The following is a 24,567-nucleotide window of genomic DNA, read 5'->3' on the forward strand; positions in this document are numbered from 1 at the left end:
AGTTATACAAATTAAACATGTTTTATTTATTTAGTACTACTGTAAACTTATTATTTAAGTATTCATCAATCATTTCCCAGTGTTTTTTTCCAAACTAATAAAGCTGGAAACTAGTGAAATACTTTTTGAAATGCGTCTTAAAAAATGATCACTTCAGTTGTACAATGATTGCGAGAAGAAACTGTAAAAAGAATGAAAAAATGTCGTCCTTGTCATTGTTTTTTTTTTTTTTATTTAGCACACTTCTAGTAGAGTCCGTACGAGTCCGAGTCATTCAAGTCCAATTCTGAGTCACGAGTCCTTGAAACAAACTCAAATCAATTTTCATTAAACTAGTAGTAGTAGTGGGGGAACAGTTTACCTAACAGATGTTGTATGATATCCCTCAGGAAAAATGCACAAATAATATATATATATATATATATATATATATATATATATATATATATATATTTTGATTTATTTTTGCTAGCTAGATTATTCTATTTGCGTGCTTTTTTCAGCTTGTCTGTCACTATCATCTTTACTTTTAGAATTGGAATACTGTTTGAATTTACCTGAAGTTTATAGATACACTTTAAGTTCAAGTTTGTGGATGTTGTTTTTCACTTTAATAGAAGTTGTGATCTGGACTATAGAGTCAGTGTAGTGTTAGAAAGTGGTACATTGTCAGAATGTGGTACGCATACCACTCAGTCCTTCTGTCATGTCAGTCTGATATATCTGCCTGTTTGAAGGTAGACCATTTTCGATTTAAGACTTTAGTGGCTAGTTTTATACTGAATTTGCCAGGTGAATTCATTGACGTTGCTTGCAAACAGTGATGGTGTGTGCTGGGAATGAGTGAACATTAGAAGCAAAGCACAGAATATTTAATCACACTGTGACTTTCTGATATGAATTAAGAAGCTTTAAAAGAAAGACTTATAATCTTATATGATTATTCTTTTTTCATTCATTTTTGTTTTCAGTAAATTATTAAGGTGATCAATGTTTTGTTGTTTTCAGTGCAAACAAAAAAATTATATTCCAGAGATTCAGTGAGCTCAGCAAAATGAAATTACATGTTTTTCAAGAATGCAGTCTTAGAAATGTATTTCTGCAGTGCTTAAACTTAGAACACAGTTTAAAAGCCAAATAATTACTGACTTGTTTGCCGTGCTGGTATTATTTATTCCTTATAAAACTTAATGCAAAAGAGTGGGGGAAAAAAGGGGGGTGGTTATGTCTAGATGTAGAGAAAATTTAACTTGTGATCTCGACATAATGATTTGAAATGTCGATATCCTGAGAACACATTTTTATTTATTTATTTCTTCCCTGTCATTAATGAACCAGCATAAACTGGCCTCTGCCAGTCTGCTGTATGATAATTCAGGTTAACCCACAATGAGTTATACTGACTGTATGAGCAACCAAAAGTTATTCTTAAAGTGTCTCAGCCACACTGAGTACAAGCTGTTTTGTTCTCAGACTAAATGCTTTAGTCATTGCCTGCATGTCTTTACTCAAATGTAGTTCAGAGGCACCCCTGCATCTCCTTTTTTCATGGACTGGGACTATTTATTGTTTTGCAGCAAGCATTTTGGTAGCCATGGAAACTATTTTCAATCTTTGAAACTGCATTTTTTAAATGTTTTATTATGCATAACATTGTAGTTAAAGGAGCAAACAACAGTCATATGTCATTTCATTCGTTAAAAAAGACTCCAAGAAAACATTTTAAACTGTTTAAAAAATGTATTAAACTTTTTTTTATGATGACCCCTTTTATGTTATTCACAATTACAGTACATAGATATTCTGCATTTTGTGATTTAAGTATTAAATATTGAGTGTAAAAAAAAAAAAAAAAAAAAAAAAAAAAATAGCAACCCTGTTTGGGGGAAAAAACTGCATCCTCTTCAATGTACTTCATTGCCAGTCGTTGAGAGTATATTACTGCATGGTGCATGTGTGACAGAGGTCATAGTGACAGAATTGTAAACTTGGTTGCTTTTCTGCAAAGGAGACTCCGCCCCTAACCAATACGTCATCAGCAAGCACATAAAAGCTCTGTGTGTTATTCTTCTATGTCGCTTCTTGTTGTTTCGGCTGCTCAGTCAAGCGCTGGGAGCCCGAAACGGGAGTGACGGCTTAGAGTCTGGAGGAAGGGCTGCCCTGAGCCATGGATTCCCTGAGGTTTCCCCCTAAAAAATAAAAAATATGTGAATAGGTTTTTTTTTCTTACCTGAGAGCTGAGAGGTTCGTATTTAGTTCTGTGGGGTGCGTGGTCGGGCTGGAGAGGCTGAGCTGTCTCCCCCAGCAGAGTCATGCTCTGGGAGGCGGGCTGTGTTTCAGCTGCTGATTTTCATTAAATTCGATATTTGAGGGATAGGTGGCAGCGTGCCCACCTTGGAGCACATTAGTTATTTCTTATTATTCATTTATGTTTTGGCGGCCTTGTCTTTTTGGGGAGAGGTGGGCACAGCCACTTCCTATCTGTGGCACTGGGATGCATACATCTGTTGATATTTTTCCAGCCGGCCTCACGCAGGTAGTCGCTGGGCACCCACGGACGAGGCCTCCAGCCAAATTTATCTTTCACTCTGGTCCTGAGTGTCCACCACAGTTCATAAATCATCTGCAATTGCAATCATCATTCTTCGCCATTCATTCACTGCAGATTCTCCGTGCTGAGAGAATGTCCTGCTCTAGCGACCATTTAGCATTCATGTTCTACAGTATTTCACACATACAGCACAGTAATCTTCAGCTAATTCCTGGATTTTGTGTACAGGTCAGTTGAGGTGTTGCTTATACAAAAAAAAAAAAAAAAAAAAAAGTTGGGTATGATTTCAAATTTCACAGAGTAGCTTTAAACGGAAGTATGTTTACAAGCATGAGACATACAGTACCACATTCATGTGACATCTATTTAGTGCTATTGCATTCTGCCACAAGAATAGATACATTTACTACATGGCCCAATATGGAATTTTCTGTTCAGTATGGTGATGTAGACACTACTGGATGTCAAAGCAATGACTCAAAGCTGCCTAACAAGGATATAAAGCATAACAGCAATGTGTTGGTTTTTTTTTTCTCAGAAAAATGTCTGAAACAGACATGTCATTTCAGTCTTATACCATTAAAATTGTTGTATTTTGTGTAAATATTAGCAGGAAGATTCTTGCTTTTGGCAGTTAACACAGGGAGTGGAGAACATGAAAGCGTGCCAATGCTCTAATACAATGTAACAGTGTTAACAATTCAGTACTGGAAAGGCCTAATGCTTTGGAAAAACATTTCAGGGTGCCCCACTATATTATGACCTAGAGAGGGTGCTATGACCTAGAGAGATGTGTCATGGTAAATGAGCAGATACTAAAGCACATGTTCTAATAAAAATTGTAAAGACATTTAACTTTGAGTCCGAGAAACATGACGGCACCACACAACTGACTTTGTGTTTCTCAGAAACTCAAATCTCTTTATAAAAGTAATTATTAAAAGTTGAGTCAGCAAATGCCAAACTGGCTATTTAAACCAAGTTGTTCCCCAAGGATGTTTACTGGAACAGTTTGACTCGCAAACAAGGCAGCTCTGCTGTTTGTTTTTTGCATTGCTTTTTTTGCATTACAGTGGGCTAGTTTCCAGAACCTGTTTGCAGTTTAAAGTAAATAGTTTACTTCCGTTTTCTGTTTTACAAAGAAGTCATCTATTATAAATATGACAGAAAACCAAGTACAGTAGTTGCAAGATCATAGCATTATTTAAAAATGTGTTTAATTGTTTTTTTTGGTACAAATGGGGACAAGTTCTGACATGGTGTGTCTTTCCTTCCTCACTACTATAGCAATGCATATACTGCATAGGGATTGTACTACTGTTATATACACATTCACTTAAGTGATGTTATATTTATTCTGCTGCCCAACAACAATGTGAGCTACATAAGTAAAGAGGGCATTACAAAAATACTGTACAAAAGAACAGTGGCATCTAATATGTGCTATATTATACCATTATGAATTTTTAGACTATTTCACTATAAAAAGCATGTCATTTTTACTAGCAAAGTTCATTTTTCTAGTCTATCATAACAGTATGGTTATGTGTCACACTGCATTTGCTCTTGCTAGGACTGAAGTCATTGTATTTTGTATCTTGTCTTAATTGTACTGTAATTGTTATGATCTATCCTATAAGTTCTGGTAAGAGCCCTTTAGCTACAGAACACCATTTTGCATGAAATGAGTGAAACAGTCTATAGCACAGAACAAAATGAAGCTACTGTATGATGGAATCCATCTGGAAAAAGCATCCGCTGGGACTTGAAACAGCAGAGTGAATCATGACCCTAATATAGCTGCACATTACCTCACTGCCTGATAACCCTCGCTGCCCTTGGTGTAGGGAGGAAGTGCTCCATCAATTGATTCAGAGCATTAGCTTCCAAGCCAGCCCTGAAATGTTAATTATGTTTTCATTCCCTTCAAACACATGCCATTTCAAGTTTCTTTAAAACCGCTATGATTACATGTATCTCCTTTCTGAATTGACAGCCAGCTCAAATCAAAAAGGGTAATTAAGAACTCAGAATGTTAGGAATTATGACTGCAGGCAACAGAGATTTTTGGCTTACACACCAGACCTAATTTAAACTAAAACGAATTGTTATAGTACTACAGTACTTGATATGTTTTTTTTTTTTTTTTTGTTTTTTTTTTTTTTTTTTTTTTTTTTTTTAAATTAATTCCATCTGTTTTATCTGTCTTATTTTATTTGAGTGATTACTTGAATATGGACCTTACATTTTAACCTATAGCCAAGAGCAGTGGTCCGCAGTTATTTTCCATACGGGACCACTTCAGGTGATGGCCACAAAGCCAAGGGCCAGGCCTGTGCTTGTTGTGGAATACATCATTCCCCAAATACAGTTTTGTTTACTCTGAGTATTATAATGAATAAAAACACTGTTTTAAGAAAAAAAGTAGTTTTAAAAAATAACCGATTAAGTGTTATCACTAAAAAATAGGCAAAACACTACAAATACTTCATCAGTAAGTTACTAGGAAGTAGCTGCATCTCTATCAGGAAATATATAGTGATAAACATTTAAGCCCATTTTAATTGCGTTATGTTTTAAAAATAAATGTTGCAGGGGTTTATATAATCTGCGTTGCAAATATCACACAATCTAGCATGCCAATTAAAGTTTTAGATGGAGCTTCAATTCGTAGATTTATATATACGTGTTTAGAAAACTCACTGGTTAATGAGAATAGTGGCAGCAGTGACCAGATAGGTGCAAGCCTTCTGAAGTCCAGTTGGTATGACATGGTGGCAATACATAGGTATTGTTGAAGCTGGTCATTTGTGATATGTTTTTGTTGCTGATTTTTGATGAGATTCAATATAGTGACGCCAGATTCACAAAGATGTGTTGAGCCAAACCTGGTGAACAAAAAAATGGTAAGTTGAAACTTCTCGGGGATAATGCTGAATTCACAGGGATTAACATCTTGAGCTTGGCTTTCAGTACCTCTGCATTGCGAAGCTCGACCATTTCTACTTAAAGAGATCCCTCATCCAAGGTAGAAAGCAGCTGCTTTGGTTCTGCAGTCCAGGGTCCATTTGCAGAAACTGAAATGTGCAGTAAAGCCTTCAATTAGCTTTATTATGAATGTGTGCATGACATTATCTGCGACAACTTTACAGTGTTAACAAACTTTAGGGAAATGGAGCCTGCAAGTCTGCTTGAAACACAGTCAGTTTGTCTCAAGGCTGTAGTCGCCTTTCATAAAGGTCACCAACAGTGTGATCACGGCCTTGATGTTTAAGGCTGTGATCACACATTCTAGTAAGGCTTTGTTTCTTTCACTGAAAAATTAAATGTATGCTTTTTCAGTTTTAAAAAGGAGGCAGTCAGTAACAGATCTGTTTTTCCAGTGTCACCTTTCAGTTTCTTCCAGCTGACAAAAAAAAAAGCATCTGTCAGTTCCTTGCTTGTTGTGTAGTGATGTCACACAGAAAGACACTTTTGCCATTGCTGCCCCGTCATGTACAAACTCAAGCAAGCCATGAGCCTTTTGGCTACTGTGTTAAAAAAGAAAAAAACTAATCTCATTCTGAAGAGCGCCTACACTCTCCAGTACTTTACCTTTGCTTAGCCAACGCACATCATTGTGTAGTAACAAGTCGTCGTACGTAGCCGACACGTCTTCCAAGATGGCTCTGAAGAGTTGATGTTGAAGACTAGAGCTCCCTCGAATAGAATTAACAAGTTTCATTACTGAAGCCATTGTGTTCCCCAGGTCCCGGGACAATTGTTAGCAGAGCACGGACTGGCAGTTAATGGAAACAACAGCTGGGTTTTGAGAACCGAGCATAGATGGAGCTCCATCAGTCACAAACAAGTTTATTTTACGGAAATCCAGATGGTTATTTTTACAAAGCTGTGTTCTTTCTCCATATATTCCGGTGGTTTGGCCATGCAAAGTTAGCAAACATAACAGTTCTTCTCTAAAGGAATTGCCATCAAAAAAGCGGACAAAAGTTGAGAACTGGGCAACATCGTTTATGTTGCAGGGTTCATCAATGCAATAGACATAAATTCAGCCTTTTTCAGATTAGAAATTAAAGAACTGGAGAGTCCTCCCCAAGCACTTCCACATGTCTTACTACGCTTTTGTCAAACAATGGAATCTGTTTAACCAGCTCTATAGTTGAATTTCTCATCATTACTGAGCACTCCATGCAGCATTTCTACAGGCTTTAACAAGCAAGCCTTGCTACCCAAAGGGGTGCTGCTGTTCTACTTTCCTGTCGGGATGCTGTTTGACTGATAATAAGTGTGGAACGTATTGTAAGAAGAAAAATTTAAAGCTTAATTTTCTTTGCAGATTGTACTGTAGATTCAAAGGAAAGCTGTCATTAAAATTACTGTGTTTCGTCTCAAAGTGCCTCCAGATGTTTGCAACTTTGCAGACTGCAACTGTTTTGAGTGCACATTAAGGTTTGCATTCACATGGTCTGGCAAAATAAACTGCCAGTTTTCACTATCGTCTTTGCGTGGTTTGGAAGCCTTTTTTTTTTTTGCATTTCTGCGCTTTCCTCAACTATACACCCTCTCTCACTCCCACTGTATCTGACATCACTGGAGAACTGAGAAGGACGTTCTGTGCCGTGATTGGCTGTTTCCGCGAAATAGCCAATAGGCTTTGCTCAAAAGCACCCCTTTTCTCCCACTTTCCTCAGCTGCGCACACATGTCAAAGATACATTAAAATAAATTATGATTTGAACAGTGCAATATCTCATCATAGTGCAGGCCATGAATCAAGCTTTCGAGGAAGTGATGTGGTTCACGGGCCATCTATTGGGGACCACTGGCCTAGAGCTTCATTCTAGTGGTGTCTTTAGAACCCTAGCAGAACCCCTCAAATCTGTATGTCAGTTATTGAGCATTCTAACAAAAATAGGTTTCCAAATTGGCTACTGCCAAGGCTGATACAACATTCAGTGGAATACCAGTCTTTGCATTGACAATTGGAGACCATTTTCTGTTGAAGACAAAAATGACACCCAGTCATTCTGTATTGATGTGGTCTTGAGTCTGTTTCTCGAGTACGGTATTAAACGCTGCTTAGTTAGTTTTTAATGACAACTACTCCAGTCTAAAGACATAGTATGGACAGGGCCAAAGAAACATGCAAAACTTGTCCCGATAAGCATGCTATCAAGTGGGATAACAAAAATATATCCCTCGCTAGATAATACCCACTCTTGTGGTATAAACTGATTTATATCAAGCATGTCATAAGATACCATATAAAAATATTTGATTAAGCCTTTTTTTTTTTAACTGCCCTTAAAATGTCTGTATTCGACAAATTCCTTGTCTATATGTAAGGATTCCAGTGATCTACGATTTCAAAATAAGGATTTCATACAAGGTTTGTATGGAGTATGATGGTTAGTGTATTATAGTAGCTGTCACAGTCAGCAGGAAAGTGTGGACGTGTTTAATTTGACTGGATGATAAGAAACGAGAAGCAGGAAATACATTACTGGGGTACTCATCAGTGGAATGCTAGACATGGCCTATTTTTTTCCTGTTTAAAAGACAGAACCTCAAACTAAATACAGGGGCAGTAAGGGTCTTTAATTTCTTTTTTTTTAAAAAGCAGACTTACTGAAAATGTAATCTGCCAGACGCTGGCCATTATTACCATTTATTTATGTTTTATAATACCCATTTGGTAGCCTAGATAAGAACTAAATGTGCATTAATTGCACCTTTTAGTATTGGCTTTTACACAGTGCAGAGCCATACCTGAGCCTGAGAATTCTCAAATATATTATGAAAAAATTAAAATAAAACGTGCCTGAGTTATTATTGGGCGATTTCTATTTAAAAATTGTGACCATGTTATGGCTTTACCAAATTACAGTTGGTTGTATATCTTTGTGTATATATTTTTCCATAGCTTATGTTTGCCCCTGAGGGACAGATTTCAAGGTCAGCAGAACACCTAATACAGTGGCACTTGTGTCCAATATTTTTACATTTATATTTTTTAGGCTCACTTTCTGTAGTTGAGGACAGGTACACAAGGTGAAAAGCTATATGTGTGTGTATTGTTGTTGTTATATCCATGGAGGTAAAGATTTGCTGAAGCAGCTCAGCTTTAGCTGGTCCCCAGACAAAATTCTGAGAGGGAGATTTCCCAAGTAAGGGAAAACCCCAGTATATGTTTTACGAGCACCGAGTAAGCGCTTTAACGATTAATTTAGCAATAGATTTACTTTGTTATTCCGTCCGTCTTGTAATGCAATTGTAATAAATATAACGTGTTATTCGAGGTATAATGTTTAAAATGTAGTTTTTGAATGCCTGTTTTTACTTTTTCCATTTTTATTGTCCTACATGTTTTGCTTCTTCAAATAAGTGGATAAAGGGGTTTACAATTTAGTTCAGTGACAGTCTAGCTGCACAGTTTATTTATTTATTTATTTTTTAAATAGAATGCTTTTTGAATATGAGGCTATTACATGAATCACTTATACAGTAGACCTTAATGTTTTGTCTTTAAAAATCAACTTAAAGAACAGACCTTCACTCCCAGTAAGTTTATTACACCAGCAATAAACAGCTAAGGCATTTAATCTAGTATCTTTTAAAACTTAAGCTTTGGCTTATTTGTTTAATAATTATATTATTTGGAGAATATGTCTGAGAATCCAGCCAGAAGTTGTCTAAATAAGGCCTTGACACGCATTTCTAACACCAGTAGACTTGCCATTTTGGCTGAAGTTCAGACATCCTGCTTTAATTAACCGTTGATGTCTGTCCATTATTTTGGTTTTATCTCCATCGATAAGTGAGTGTTACAGAGTTGTAAACATAGCCTCGGAGCTGTCCTCTGCATCCATCATCTCCTGTCGTCACTATTTGCTTCCAGTAACACCTAAGGCCTGATTTTCCAAAGTAGGTAAAGTGGTTTACGAACGAGTAAGGACGGTTTTAGGTAAAGGTAGTCATTTGTGCAATTTTGTGTGTAAATGTACTCTTATTAAACAGGCTTGCTTATTTATTTATTTATTTTTAAAGTTGCCACATAAAGACTATGTACTGTAACTAACTAACTAAGTAAATTACCTTGTATAGAAATTCAGGACCATTGAACGGTAGTTGCGTTTGGGGACAGGTGCTATTCATTGAATTATGTCACTATTCTCAAGACATTTTAGGGTGTCCATTATCCTGATTTAGTTTATTATATAAATAAATTAATTCATTTTTTATTATATTAGTCTTCATCAGATAGTCTGTTCCTGTTTTCATATTGCAAGTGACATTAGTTCCTGTACTGTTGGAGGACATGATATAACCTCATGTATATATAACAATATATATATATATATCTATATATATATATATGATGCTATAATGAGCTATTTCAGTGGTGGTGGCTCATATCAGGAAGGAGTAACAATGACTCAAAGTAGTTGTATGTCATCGTTCAGCTGGGCACTTATTTTCTGCTGTATCATGGGTTTCTATTTTAAGAACAGAAAGAACATTTGGGTTCGGCTTTTATTAAAGTTATTTATAGTCTGTGGAATATTGGCTTTGAATGCATTAGTTCTCTTTGTTTAAAGTGTTGACAGTCATAATGTGGTAATGCACTTGAGATTACATTTGTGTATATATACATTATTTTGTGTTGGCTTGGAAAATAAAACCTTGTGATCACTGAGCTGAAATTATTTATGTTGGGCTGAAGAGGAAGAAAAATGTAATGTGGAAACTGGCTCTATTTAGGCATACATTTTAGAGGTTTTACTTTAAATAATTACTAGGACTAGCATTCTTGTCATATCCCTCCATTGATTTGGACTTATAGTAACCCATGCTATTTTTATTAACGATCATTAACGTGTTGATTTCAAAACAAGAAAACCTGTCCTTACGTTTACAATTGAGACCCAATCAATGGCAATTCATTTCCGTGTTGAGTGTATAAAAGCCAATTGGAAGATTGTTTTCCTCTCATCCTGGGCACTGACCTTTTCACTGCTGTACTGGTGAGGCTGTAAACTGTCAATGAAATTTTTTTTTAAAGGCAATACCCCTAAGGCATATTATAATATTAACACAGTATAAAGTACAGTAATCCTTACCAGAGTAAGGGCAGGTATGCAAAAAGGCGGGTAAATGAATCCTGTTTTAAATATCATTATACACAGCTGTAACAATTACTATATTCACACAATTGTTGCTTTGAGATTCAGCTTTTATTAGGGAGCTCTCCTAAATCCCTGGTGTAGAAAGATACAGGGTATTAATGTGTGACAGGATAGCCATCTGCAGTGTGGGTGTGTGCATTCGCTGCCAAGGGACAGGCAGGAGATCGAGATGGAGTTTGAAGTCAATACGCCCCACAGGCAAACAGGATTTATTTACATATCGACACACTGAACAGCTCACATGGCACTACCAGCAATGGCAGTGCACGGATCACATACAACACAGTGTAGGAAAACTTAGGTAGGATCTACAATCTCTGAACTAATCTTCTCTGTTCAATAATTAACTAATGTGCTGAAGAGATTGATCATGGCGCATAACCGGTTATGGTGGATATGTGACAGGCGGATACGTGACGGATTACTGTACTAAGGGGATAGGAAAGTTGATGTTTTTACGTGTTTTAAATGTGTTTTATTAGGCAATGCATGTTTTCATTAAGCATATTCATAGTATCATTTTCTGTTTGTATTTTTTTGTGAGAGGCAGGGAGGGGGGTGGGGCTGGACAAAATAAAATTCTGGTAAATGGCATGTCACTCCTGATCTCTTTGACTAGTTCTCACGGGCAATTTTGGGGTATTAGTTAGTCATACTTACCACATACCTCATTCTTTATTTAGATTTTCTCACAGTTCATTTAAATAGGAAATAGGATTTTTTCACCTTACTGTTAGAAACAGATTCTGGTTTGTAATGTAGGAGATTGTGGGGAGGAAGAATAAGTGATTTGCGGCCCGATTCTGAATTGTTTTGAACCTCCAGCAGGAGATAATAACCACGCTGGCATGAGGAATGCGAGCGACATGCCCCCTTGTCTGCAGGTCGACAATTCTGAATGTTGTTCTTGTATACAGTTAACCCTGGCTAGCAGTTCGTTTATGGCAATAAAAAAAAAAAAAGTATTTCTATATTTGGTTTGTTTTGCCATTCATATGTTGCAAATAGTGTTTACCGTTTCCCATCCGCTTAATAATAATAATAAAGCATTGTTTATATTACAGGGCTGAGATGACTTGCATGGTCTCATATAGCTCTTCAACTTCATTCATGAAATAAACACTTATGCTTTCCCCGATTTAGAGAAATTACATAGGCCTAACCTCCTTCTGAACTGCACAGAATTATTATTATTATTATTATTATTATTATTATTATTATTATTATTATTATTATTATTATTATTATTATTATTAATTCTTGGCAATCGCCTTTACCTAGTAATGTGCATATGAACATTACCTTAAAGATAAAATTGAAAATCGAAAGCTTGCCTTAAAAAAGCTGGATGAGTGGATTCATTCTTTTGGTTTCTTTAATCTTGAGCACACAATGTGTTTGTACTGGTTTATAGTACTCGGATGTTATTATTTTTATTAATTCAGCAATATGAAAGCTGTGCTCATGTTTATTTTCTTTGGGTAGTTTTGGGCCATAGAGTTTATTTGATAACAGTATATTGTATAATAGTAATTATGATAATAATAATAATAATATCTGACATCTGAAAAAACAAATGCAACACTTGCAGAGAACTGATTATGCGCAGTGGATGGCCTAGTAGTATTGAGCACTAGTGCACAGGGTAAGAAAAAAATCAGTGCTGTCCTGTAATATATTGCCTGTGTCCTGTTGATTTAGCGTCCAAACAACCTGCAGGATTGTTATAAAAGTAAAGCAAACTTGTAGAGCTGGATCAAGAAGAAAAAAAAAGGTTGGATGCACCTGCTCACTAGACGACAATGCAGCAAGGAAAGTAATCTTTGAGATGTCATGTCATGAAAAGGGAGCACTGGAGGTCATCGGGACATTGAGATGATTCATTGTTGATTTTAATACATTTTAGGTCAATCCTCTAGAGTTTTCAGATGTTTCATTTAAAAAATACTGTGATGTATGTACTGTAGCAATTAGATTTAACTTAACTGGCAAAGTGTTCCTTTATTTGTTATCAATGATAATCGATACATTGACGTTTTAAATCCCAAGCTGAAAACTTCCCAATACTCTTTAATAAGAAAAGTTTCAAGCCTATGCTGTTGAAAATTGTTTTGTGTCACCTGCAAGCCCATCGTTGACATAAGAACATAAGAAAGTTTACAAACAAGAGGAGGCCATTTGGCCCATCTTGCTTGTTTGGTTGTTAGTAGCTTATTGATCCCAGAATCTCATCAGGCAGCTTCTTGAAGAATCCCAGGGTGTCAGTTTCAACAACAGTACAGGGGAGTTGGTTCCAGACCCTCACAATTCTCTGTGTAAAAAAGTGCATCATATTTTCTGTTCTAAATACCCCTTTATCTAATTTCTAAATACCTTTTCGAATTTTGAATGCTTGAATCAGATCGCCATGCAGTCTTCTTTGTTCAAGACTGAGTAGATTAAATTATTTTAGCCTGTCTGCATATGACATGCTTTTTAAATAATAATAATTCTGGTCACTCTTCTTTTTAGAGCAGCAATATCCTTTTTGTAGCGAGGTGACCAGAACGGAACATTTTGAATGACCTTTGCTGCTGCAACGGTGTTTGCCACTCCTCCTATTTTTGTGTTGTCTGCAAATTTAAAAAAGCAAAAGTTTGCTTGCTATACCAGAATCTAAGTCATTAATGTAGATTAGGAATAGCAGAGGACCTGATACTGATCCCTGTGGTACTCCACTGGTTACAAAACTCCATTCTGAGGTTTCTCCTTTAATCAGTACTTTCTGTTTTATATTTGTTAACCACTCTCTAATCTCCATGTGCATGCGTTTCCTTGATTTCCTACTGCGCTCAGTTTGAGAATTAATCTTTTACGCAGGACTTTGTCAAAAGCTTTCTGGAAATATAAATAAACCATGTCATATGCTTTGCAGTTATACGTTGTCGATGTTGCATCCTCAAAAAAGTCAAGCAAGTTGGTTAGGCACGATCTCTCTTTCCTAAAACCATGCTGTCTCTCTCCCAGAATACTGTTACCATATAGGTAATTTTCCATTTTGGATCTTATTACAGATTCCATAAGTTTACATATAATAGCAGTCAGACTTATTGGTCTGTAGTTAACTGGTTTGGTTTTGTCTCCCTTTTTGTGGATCGGTATTACGTTTGCAATTCTCCAGTCTGTCGGTACAACCCCTGTCTGAAGAGACTGTTGCATGATCTTGGTTAGCAGTTTGTAAATAACTTCTTTCATTTCCTTGAGTACTACTGGGAGGATCTCATCTGGTCCAAGGGATTTTTTTTTTTTTTTTAAGAGCTTTTAGTCCCTTTAACACTTCTGCCTCTTAAGCTAAAGTTATTTAAACCTGGATAGGAACAAGTTAACATGTGGGGCATGTTCTCCGTGTCTTCCTTTGTAAAAACTTAGTAATAATTGAATATATTTGCTATTTTTTTTCTCTTCGTCTATGATTTTGACATTTCTATTTCTTAGACATTTTACATCTTTGAATGTTCTCTTGCTCTTATATTGAAAAAAACTTTTTGGAATTGGTTTTAGACCCCTTAGCAATGCTCATTTCTATCTCTCTCTTGGCCTTTCTAGCTTCCTTTTTGACTTGTGTTTGCAGTTCCAAGTACTCTTTCTGTGTACGTTTGTTATTGGTCCCTTTTAAACGCTTTGTAAAGTGCCTTTTTTTCTCTGAATAATTATTTTTTTAAATTGATCTATTAAACCATTTTGGCGATTTTGTTTTAGATTTGTCTACTTTTGGGATGTAATTGTTTTGCACCTGTAGTATTACATTTTTTAAAAAAACAGCTATCCTTTTTCCGTGGATGTTTTCTGTATTTTACTCCAATCTACTTCTGTTAGTAATAATCTATTATGTAGGATGGCATTGTGTTGCTGCAAGCAGCAGGTTTTTAAAATGGAAAGCAAAACAATGATGTACACTTACTGCTGAATTTGAATGAAAGCGTGAGTTAGAATAATCTTGCCTTGAACCATTCATTATACATCATTTAACCTTGATTTATAATTCAGCATTATCACTCTCAGCTGCCTTTTTATCAAGATGTTTATCTTTTCATTTACAGATCGAAAAAGCCCAAGAAGGATGCTGTTGCTGCTGCTGCTGCCGAAAAGGTGAAGCCGAAATTATCATTGTTTGAAGAAGAGGTTGATCCAGATGATGACTTGTTTGAACCAGTAAAAAGATCTGCACCAACAAAAAATGTCACAGCTGGAAAAGGGAGTAAGTGGAATGAATGAAGGAATGAAGTGTGGAATCCCTACCAGCAGCTTACCCTGCTCTTGATATTAGTATACACAGTTCATCATAATTTCTGTAGTAGCTACTTGTGTTAATATACTGTTTTAGTTTTTGTTTTGGTATTCAGAAGCTTCATCGACCGTTAATGTTTCATGGCTTTCAAAATTATGTGCAAAATATGTACCTGCAATGGTAGCTTTACCCTGATGTGTTTTTGTTTTTGTCTTTTTTTCCCCCCTCTAAAGATGTTTTGAAGTTATTTGAAGACCCTGACCTTGGCGGGGCAGTGCACTTAGGAGACTCCCTCTTGCTCCCCACGGCCTTCACACGGACAAGTGTGGATTCCACTACAGGGCTGGATGAAGACACAGAGGAGCTCTTAAGGTATTTGATTGTACTGTTATAAAAATCTCATAGTTTCTTACGTTCTATATGAGCATAGAAGTCAGTCAGCTTTTTTTTTGGCATGGAAATATGATTCAGCTCACAACCTCCACCCCACATATAAAAACCTCCAAAAGCAAATCTTTTAATGTGAGTATCGTACTCCCTTTTATAAAATCCCTGCACGTGTGCAAATGTACATACATTATGTCTTAGTTTAGAGCTTTGGGTACCAGTATATCTATAGAACAGCTTGCCCAAGTGATGAAACTGTGGACATTTTCTAGAACAGGTTATTGATATTATCAGAATATGAGGGTAAATCTAGTCATTCCATGTGATTTTGTCTGTGAGTGACACTCTTAAAATTGTACACCTCTGTCCAGAAAACAGCTAATAAAACTAGGTCTTGATGTTCTATGTACAGTAGAACTCTGCATAACCACAGTAATGCCATGGAGAAAGAAAACCATGCGAGAACTTGTACGGTTGATTGGACAAATGCAGCTGCTTAGTATATGGCTGTTCGAAGTTCTGCTGTATATGAAGGCCTATATCCACTTTAGGGATGTCACGATATTAACTTTTTCATTATCGCAGTATTAGTGAAGAAATTATCACGCTATATTGAGTATCGTGATACACACAAGGCATATTTTGAAGTTACTGCTTTTAAAAAATAAATATCTTAAAAATATGTATTAACCCCCCACAAATTAATGAAACAAATATGATATCCAGACTCCTACAGTATTGCTCAGATGTGCATTATGTAATCCTTTTTCACCTGAATATTTAAATATAGCAAAATAAAGAATAAAATTTAAATTATAGCAAAATAAAGTATCTAATATTGTACAATATTTTGTAGTGCTAGCTATCTGACAGGTTTCTTTGCAAAACCATGGAAAGCTTTAAAATACAAAAAAAAAAAAAAAAAAAAAAAAAACTCACTGGACTTGCACTTCCATTGGAAGATGCTGTTCCCACTGTCTCTACAGAGTGCGGAATGATGATCACAGAGGTGGACAAACATGTTGGATGTGTTTCCATTTTTTGCAGGTTCGGCACATTGGAAAGCAATCCTTGATTACCATGTCGCCTTCTTTCTTTTTGAACCCAAAAAACATCCACACTGATGATTTAGTTTGTTTTTTACTGGTGTAGATAACCAAGTCTAAATCAGATCCTTTAGCACTGATTGCCAAAGTTACGTGCTTTCATTTTTAATTAATTTTTTTTTTTGCTCCGTTGATTGTATTTATTTTGCAGCACTTTTTGTTGCAGTTGCTTTTTCAGGTATGCTTTTCCATGTGCATTACGTTTCCTATCTACAGTACGCAGGATACTCACGCTTCCACAATGTTCAAATCACAGCCAACAAATATGCATTGCTGAGTTCAATAAACTATTTGTGAGGAAAAGTAAAATATTAGCTGTTAAGTCCAAAAATGTTTATTTGATTAAAATTTCAAACATTTAGTCATTTAGCTTCAAACGTTTTTTAGCAGCTGCCCCTGTATGTTTTTAATAATTTTTTATCATTTTCCAAGCAGTGGGGCGCGTCGGATATTTTAGTGAATGACTTTATCCGAACCTGTACAATGAAGCAGTGGTTTTACGGCTGTGTAAATCCATAATACAAGTTAAGTTAGAACACTGCGTGAGTTGTAAAATTCAACAGAGCATAACACGTACTTATTGTTCCGCGTTTCCGATTGCAGGATTTTTTTTAACTGGACTTTGTTTTTTTTTACTGATTTATACCTGTTTTTTATCTATTATTCAATATTTTTCTGGTACTATTTTCTAGGAAATACACTATTTTTTTATTTATTTATTTTTAATTTGGAATTCCCAATTTATTCGACCTAGCTCACCGCTGCAACTCCCACACTAACTCGGGAAGAGACGAGGACGAGCACTGTCATCCTCCGCAACGTGTGCCATCAGCCATCCACTTTTTTCACACTGCAAGCCACAGGGGTTGCTGATGCGCGGTGAGCCAAGGATCCCCAGCCAACCTAAACCCTCACCGCCTGGGCAGCGCTTGGCCAATTGTGCCTGGATTCCAACTGGCAACCTCCAAACTAAAGGGCACACCCTGCACTCCGCACGGAGTGCCTTTACTGGGTACGCCTCTCGGGAGCCCCAGAAATACACAATATTTTGATTAAAATGCTGTTTTATTTTGACTCCAATATTGTAATAAGCATTCCTGCACTGTATCCTAGGATAAGAGGACATTTAGATATCCAGGGATCAAATAACGTTCAAATGTGGTTCTCTGTCATGTCACAAACACATTATCACCTGATTATGTTGGCCAATCAAACTCTGATTATTGTGGCAACTGATGGGCATAGTGACTACCAGCTTGATCAGAAACTGAACAGTAATACTAACACAAAAATATAATATTTTTAGTAGATGAGGAATAGGGAGAAAACGTAAATCAGTTTATGAATATTCAAAAGAAAATGAATCTTTACAAAAAGTATACAAAAAGCAAAAATAGTAGAAGTGGGTCAGATTGAGTTACATGTTTGTGCTCACAATAAAAGATCATACTGAAACATTAAACTAAAACAATAAAGTGAACTGAAAGACAAGCAATTTATTTATGCGGCTTTTGCATGTGCTTTAATAAAAAGTGAGCGCAGAATGACTGTTAATGAGTTTGTCAGAGCGTTGTGCTTTGCTGGACAGCCACTGTTTATTGCAGAGGTATGTATTGGTGACTTTGTGCGACAGTACTGTTGACATCAGCTAAAACACTTTCCAAACACTTCTTAATCGTAAATATTTGACAGAAAATGGTGATGCTTTAGTTGGTAAACTTATGGAACGCATTGATGGAAATGTCCGGTGTGATTTTTTGACGCGTCTCCCAATGGCTAGCATCACCCAGTTCTGTCAATTTTCTTTTATTTTTATGATGTCAAGGTGAATAAACCTGGCCAGTTTTGTGCTGATGTCATGTTCATAACTTCTGTAGATACTATTTCCATCAGCACAGCGATTCGCAAAGTACAGGCTAACTTGAAAAAATGTGACTTCTACTTGTACAGATTCTACTTCATCATACATGCCAGGGACATTAAACTTAGAGAAACCAGAACTGCTATGCATCATATTCCTCGCGCAAAATGTGTGTATGGAAATTTATTTCCCCCGATTTTTTTTTTTCTTTTACAGATGTTTCAATTAAAAAATATTTTCTCCCTATTTTAATATGTGTAAAATATATATTTTTAAAGATAAAAACCAAAAATGCGGAAAACTACACATACTGTATTCTGGAGTGGACTGCTTTAAATCATTATACTGATGCCAGCCAAAGCCAAAAAACGAACCTCTATAATTTAATAAAAAAATTACTTTTTTTAGTTTAAACAGTTGTATTTTTTCAAATAATTAGTGTGTATAAATTACGTTAAAACCATTGCTTCTTTCCCGTAATCCTATATTAAGCATCAGGCCATCTAGCAGTGCAATACAGGTGATTTCTGTGTTTATATCTACCTTCCAGACTCTGACTTATTTACAATACCGTTCTCCCACGGTTATCGTGGTAATATTTTTTGCTATGGTATTCATACCATGACGAGTTAATATCGCGGGATACCGTAATACTGTGACACCTTTAATCCGCTTTTTTACATAAGAGCATAAAAAAAGTTACAAACGTGAGCAGAAGATTTGGCTCATCTAAGCTCATCCGGTTTCTAGTAGCTGATTGATCTCAGAACTTTGTCATGTTGGTTTTAAAGGGTTTTTAAAGGAGCTTCTGCCTCAACATTACGAGGCAGCCCATTCCATACCCTCAACACACTGTGTGCAAATACGCATCCCCTTTCCTGTGTAATAAGTCCATCTCCACTTAATTTCCAACTGTGTCCTCTATTACTGGTTTCTGTACTGCGCTTAAAGAAATAGTTTGGGTTAACTATGGCAACTCCTGTGCATTCAGTGGTTATAGGTCATGATAATTTAAATACAAAAAAAAAAAAACTGATAAAGCTTTAGCAGGGAATGAATGCTTGAGTGAATCACCACTCACATGACTGAACTGTGAATTAACCTTTAAAAATTGTAATGGTAATGGCAAATATAAATAAACCCTATTTATAGTATAACACACCCTATGTTTTATTATTTTTTTTTTTTTTTGCTGAAACTTGTTTAACTGCTTGCAAATGTTCCATAGTCACATACTGTAGCACAGTGTCTTACACCACTCCTTATAACAGTTTTCCATGCCTTGTAATTGGTATTGGGGTGAGAGAATAGCTCAATCTGTGCTTATCTAGGCCTTGCCTCAGTGGGATCACTTACTCACTAGAGCCAGTATTGATACTTGTTTTGTGACTCTGGTCCCCAGAGTGATGTTTAAAAAAAAAAAAAAAAAAAATGGTGTCTTGGACAGCTTTTTGTAACATTTTCTTTCTGAAATGCCAGCTAAATGTTATTCAACTAGAAAAGAACGCTTGTTCCCAATAAGACCAAAAGTCAATAGCAAGACAGCTAATATTTTCTTTATTAAAACATTTACTGGGAGCAGTATTAGGTCTTACTTGCCCATGTATTATGTCTTTCAAACCTCCAGATGTCACATCTCCAGGTAAAGCGATGTGAATGAGATATGGTATCAACGGTTAAATACATTGAAATGTGGTAAAATAAATCCTGCCAAATCTGAACTGTGAAAAGAGCTTGGAATTGGAGGAACACGGAATTGGAGATAATAGTATCAGGTGTAATCAAAGCTGGAGGGAGGAGACAAATCATTGTATCGCGGATGCCACTGAATTAGAACTTTATATTTCCAAAAGTGCTCAGTTTCCATTTAAAACCACATCAAGGAATACATTCTGCTTGCACTGTGGAAGTTGCAAGAGGGTTTGCTGATTCATGACATATTGTTATTTGGTTCTGAACAGACATCTAAAATAAGTTGTTGTTAAGTGCACCCTGCAGTAAATCTATGTGTTATGAGCCCCAAAGCCCTGATCTACAGGACAGAGTGACAAGCCAGACAAACTTTCTTTTTCTGGACTTGACTCCTGCTTTGAGATTTGCTTTGCTGATTTAGTTTAGAATTTTTATAGCGAGATTATATGTTCCAAGGTGTGGTATTTGCTGGCAGTAAAATGGTATATATCAAAACAACCTACTTTTTTTATTGTAAATGTCACAGATTAAACCTTGCGCCAAAAAATACAAAGTCCTGGATACGGTCCTGGTGAAATGGGTTATATAACACACTGCTATAACCTTTACCTTAAGAGGCTTTAAAAATGAAATTGTGTTTATTTAAAATTCCCTTGACATTCCAGAAATAGAACTGTGTTACTGTCAAGATAAATAGCAGGTTTTTATTTTTTACTTACACAGCTGCAGAAATGAACTTATCCTAAAAAATGTAATACATACATGCAAAAAAAAGAAAAGACGAGGAGCAGGAAGTCAGGTTGTACAAAACATGCAGCTCACAGGCGCTATTTATTTTCAGCACCAAAGCAGCTTTATTTCAGTACCATATCCCTGTTTATGTGTTTTTAAGCAACAGTCATGAGGGCTTTTTTTCAAGCGCCTTGTCAAAGACAACTGTTGCCGCACAAACAAAACAAGAGCCTCCTATGTACCCCACATTGTGAAACTTGTAGCTTGTCCAAGGTGGCTGGGCTTTTTGCAACCTTAAAGCTGTACATACTGCAATGGCCAAAAGCATCACCTAGAATTTTAAGATTGAGATAATTTAAAAAATACATAAATAAATAAATAAATAAACAAACAAACAGAATTTAGATATTTTATTTAACATCATGTAATCAAAAAAACTACAAAATGTTGTAACGTGTAGGTCTACCAGAAGCCTTAATAGTAGTACATTATTTCATGTTAGATTATAAAAAGTCAGCATTTTTCAATTTTTGTCAGTTTTGCGTTAAGTATATGGAAAATTACAATGCGGTATGTAGTTGGTTTCATTCGATGAGTTATTTCTGTAGGGTGATGCAATACATTTGGCCATAGCTGCTTAAAGAACTAAGTGCAAATTAAAGAGGAAATGATGTAAGCTATAATAATAATACAGTATATTGAACATCCCTACCCAGGATTACTAACTGTCCTTTCACACTGGGCTGTCACTTTCGGCAGTTTGGCAGCTGTGGCTGTGCACTCTGCAGTAGAGCACTTAGAATGCCTGTAGAGGCCTTTTGTGTCTTCTGCCAACAGTACATCAGCACTTTTCGGCCTAAAAACATTCTAGAATGTTATCTTAGGCCTCAGTGCCCTTGATATTGTCATATTCTAAAAAGCAAGTTGCAAGATACTGTCATCAGTAAAATTGCTTTCCTTTAAATAAAAAGTAAACTGTCAGGGTTCTGAAATACATTTGTTAAAATGTTAGCTAGCTAAAAAATATATTTTTTTATATATATATAATATATTATAATACTATATATATATATATATATATATACATAATATAGAATATTATATATCAAGGTTTTACAAAAAACAATAACAGCGGCAAGTACACCTCAATAATACCAACTGCGGCGACTATTCTTCCGAGGAACTAAATTGGAAAGAACACAACAGAACAACATCCACATATATATTGTCTGTAGTTTATAGAATGATTTTGTTTAGTTTTTCCTAAATGTATTGTAAAGAGTATACTGCAGTGTAGTACTTTGTATGGCCTTTGTTGTCCAATCATATATTCTAGTAAATGTTATATTTTAATCCTTACCATAGCTATGTGGGGGAAAAAAAAAAAAAATAATTGTCTGTCTGCTTTGCACTTTTAGTCAATATGTAATGCAGGTCTCAAATGTGCACTTTTGAAGGACACACATGTTAGACAAATGTTTATTTTAATGTTTTAATGCCATTTTGTATTGCACTAGGTTAAAGAAAGTCTTGCCTAGGCTCTTTTGAAATGTCTTTGGAGATGTCTTCAATGTGTTTCTGTTACTGCTTTACTTCCTAGATCATTTCACCTAGGAAGCTTCACCAAGTGTCTTCAGGGACAAAGAATCTTACTGGCTGCCAAGCATGTCAGTCAGTAGGGAAAGTAGCTGGTTGGTTACTGACAGGAAAGGCGGCCACGAAGGAGTGGATGATTTCAGTCCCCACGTGAATTGACCAACTTAGTGCAAGACAATCTGCTGACATGTATTTAACCTAGTGTAGCTCCAGACGTCATGTTTAAAATGAAAACACGTGTTTGCATTCTTTCTATGCTGCACCTCGAGACCTGTATAGTGAGTGGATGTGCATTGCGTGACAGATAGTGGAATTGTTTTGTTGCCTACAATCACTCTAATCCTTACTTTGTGCCCTGTTGCCTGAGTTACCAGTTTTTTGGCATTGATTCATTGTATGCTGTTCAAAGCAGTAAGTTGCAGAACAGAATTTTAATTTAGACTTTAATAGGAAAGTCTTAACTACTAAGAATTGCTGCCATGTTTATCATGCACCCCACATATTATCTCTTTGTCTCTGTTTTCAGGGTAGAAGACGACTTTGACAAACTCCTCACTGTGAGCACAAATGCAAAACCAAAACCTAAGCTGCTGCCTAACCCTAAACCAGCACTGCCAAAGAAGCCAGCGTCTCTCTCAAAGAGCAGTCCCAACCTGGCTTCAGCCCCTCCACACAGACCAGCCCAGACGAAAGCCGATAACATGGACGAGATAGACATCTTGAAATACATCCAACAAAACGAGTCTGTGGGCAGTGACTCACTGGATTTGTTTTCATAAGGATCAGTACTCTAAATTGTCATATGCAAACACATAGCTTTACAGCTTGTGTTACGAGAGTGTTTTGATCAGAGTCCTAAACATAGTTGAACATAGCAACGGATTGTGAAACACAATATTATGAAGATGTAGAGGATAGCATGATGGGGAAGTAGTTGAATACAGCGTTCAACAGGTGACTGGGACATCCAGGCAGGCTTGTCATTCCTTCTGTTTAGCATCCTTTCCATTATGGAGTTAATACTGTGGTTATGTAAAATTTAAAACAGCTCTGATTGGTGCAAGTATAATTTCTTTTTAATGCTGTGGTGTTTCACAGTAATGTTCAGATTCATTCTAAAATAGGATTCCTTGGTTTTTGAATACGTTCTTACATTATTCCTCATCTCTTAACCTGCTTGCCACTGTTTAACACTGCCAAACAGGCATCATCTTCCAGCTGCTCACAGCCATCAGAGTTTATGAGTCTAGAAGCTTAGTTATACTATAGGAAGCTAAAGATCCATTTATAAAGGTGATTGTCTGCATGATATTTGTATTCTGCTGGTATGGTATGATACATTGACTTTATGAAGTTCTGTTAAGATATTAAGTACAGTTCAAGAATATATACTGTACATGGACTTGCTGTAACTCTGCTATAAGGACAAGAAAAAATTCATTCAAATAAGTACTGGATGTAATAAACCTAAAAGAAAAGCAACACTGAGTTAGAAGAATTGATTAGTGATTATTGTAACTCCTGCACACGAAGAAGGCTTTATTGTCTTCTATTGCAACCTCTGCTTGGCAGACTGATACCAGGCTGGCCTCCTCATGCTGTAGACTCCTCCCAGATTGATAGCTCATCCCAGATTGACATTCAGGGCTGCATCACACATTGAGTCACCACGATACATATCACTGTACAAACTTCTGTTCTCTGTTTGTATTACAACTAAAATTCTGTATCTGGCCCGGATCTGCTGAATTGTACAGCTGTGGCCAAAGATTTTGCATCACCTAGAATTTTAGGATTGAGACATAATTTAAAAAAATTGTTTGAATTTCTGTACATCTTTTAATTTAATCTATAAATTAAATTCATCATGTAATCAAAGAAAGTACCAAATTGTGAGGCGTGTGAGTAAAAATGGATTTTCCAGACAGTGATTTACGTGTAACAATTAAAATTTTATTTAATATTACACGAAAAAAAAAGAAAAATAATAAAAAAGGATGTGAGGGAGGGAGTGCGGGAGTAATCAAAAACAAAGGAACGGGAGCCTCTTAGTCCTCGTCGCGTTCTGCTTTAATCCAAAAAAATAAAACAAAAGGAATAAAAACAGAAAAGAACCAGTTAGTAAAGCCCCCGTTCGTGACACAGTCCACAACAACCAAGTCCTCCTCCAGCCTGTTTCTCCCCGCCTCT

General features: G+C 36.2%; 1 protein-coding gene across 1 annotated transcript in view; it reads left to right on the plus strand.

The window, feature by feature from the left end:
• hs1bp3 (HCLS1 binding protein 3) overlaps positions 1 to 24,192 on the plus strand; it is a 44,722-nt gene extending 20,530 nt beyond the window's left edge. Inside the window, exons 5-7 of the mRNA XM_041253392.1 lie at positions 14,816 to 14,973; positions 15,237 to 15,375; positions 22,904 to 24,192. Coding sequence (XP_041109326.1) covers positions 14,816 to 14,973; positions 15,237 to 15,375; positions 22,904 to 23,156 — 550 coding nt within the window. The 3' untranslated portion in view covers positions 23,157 to 24,192. The remainder of the gene's footprint in view (positions 1 to 14,815; positions 14,974 to 15,236; positions 15,376 to 22,903) is intronic.
• Positions 24,193 to 24,567: the final 375 nt, after the last annotated feature.

Source organism: Polyodon spathula, chromosome 6 (assembly GCF_017654505.1).
Source record: "Polyodon spathula isolate WHYD16114869_AA chromosome 6, ASM1765450v1, whole genome shotgun sequence".
Taxonomy (NCBI): domain Eukaryota; kingdom Metazoa; phylum Chordata; class Actinopteri; order Acipenseriformes; family Polyodontidae; genus Polyodon; species Polyodon spathula.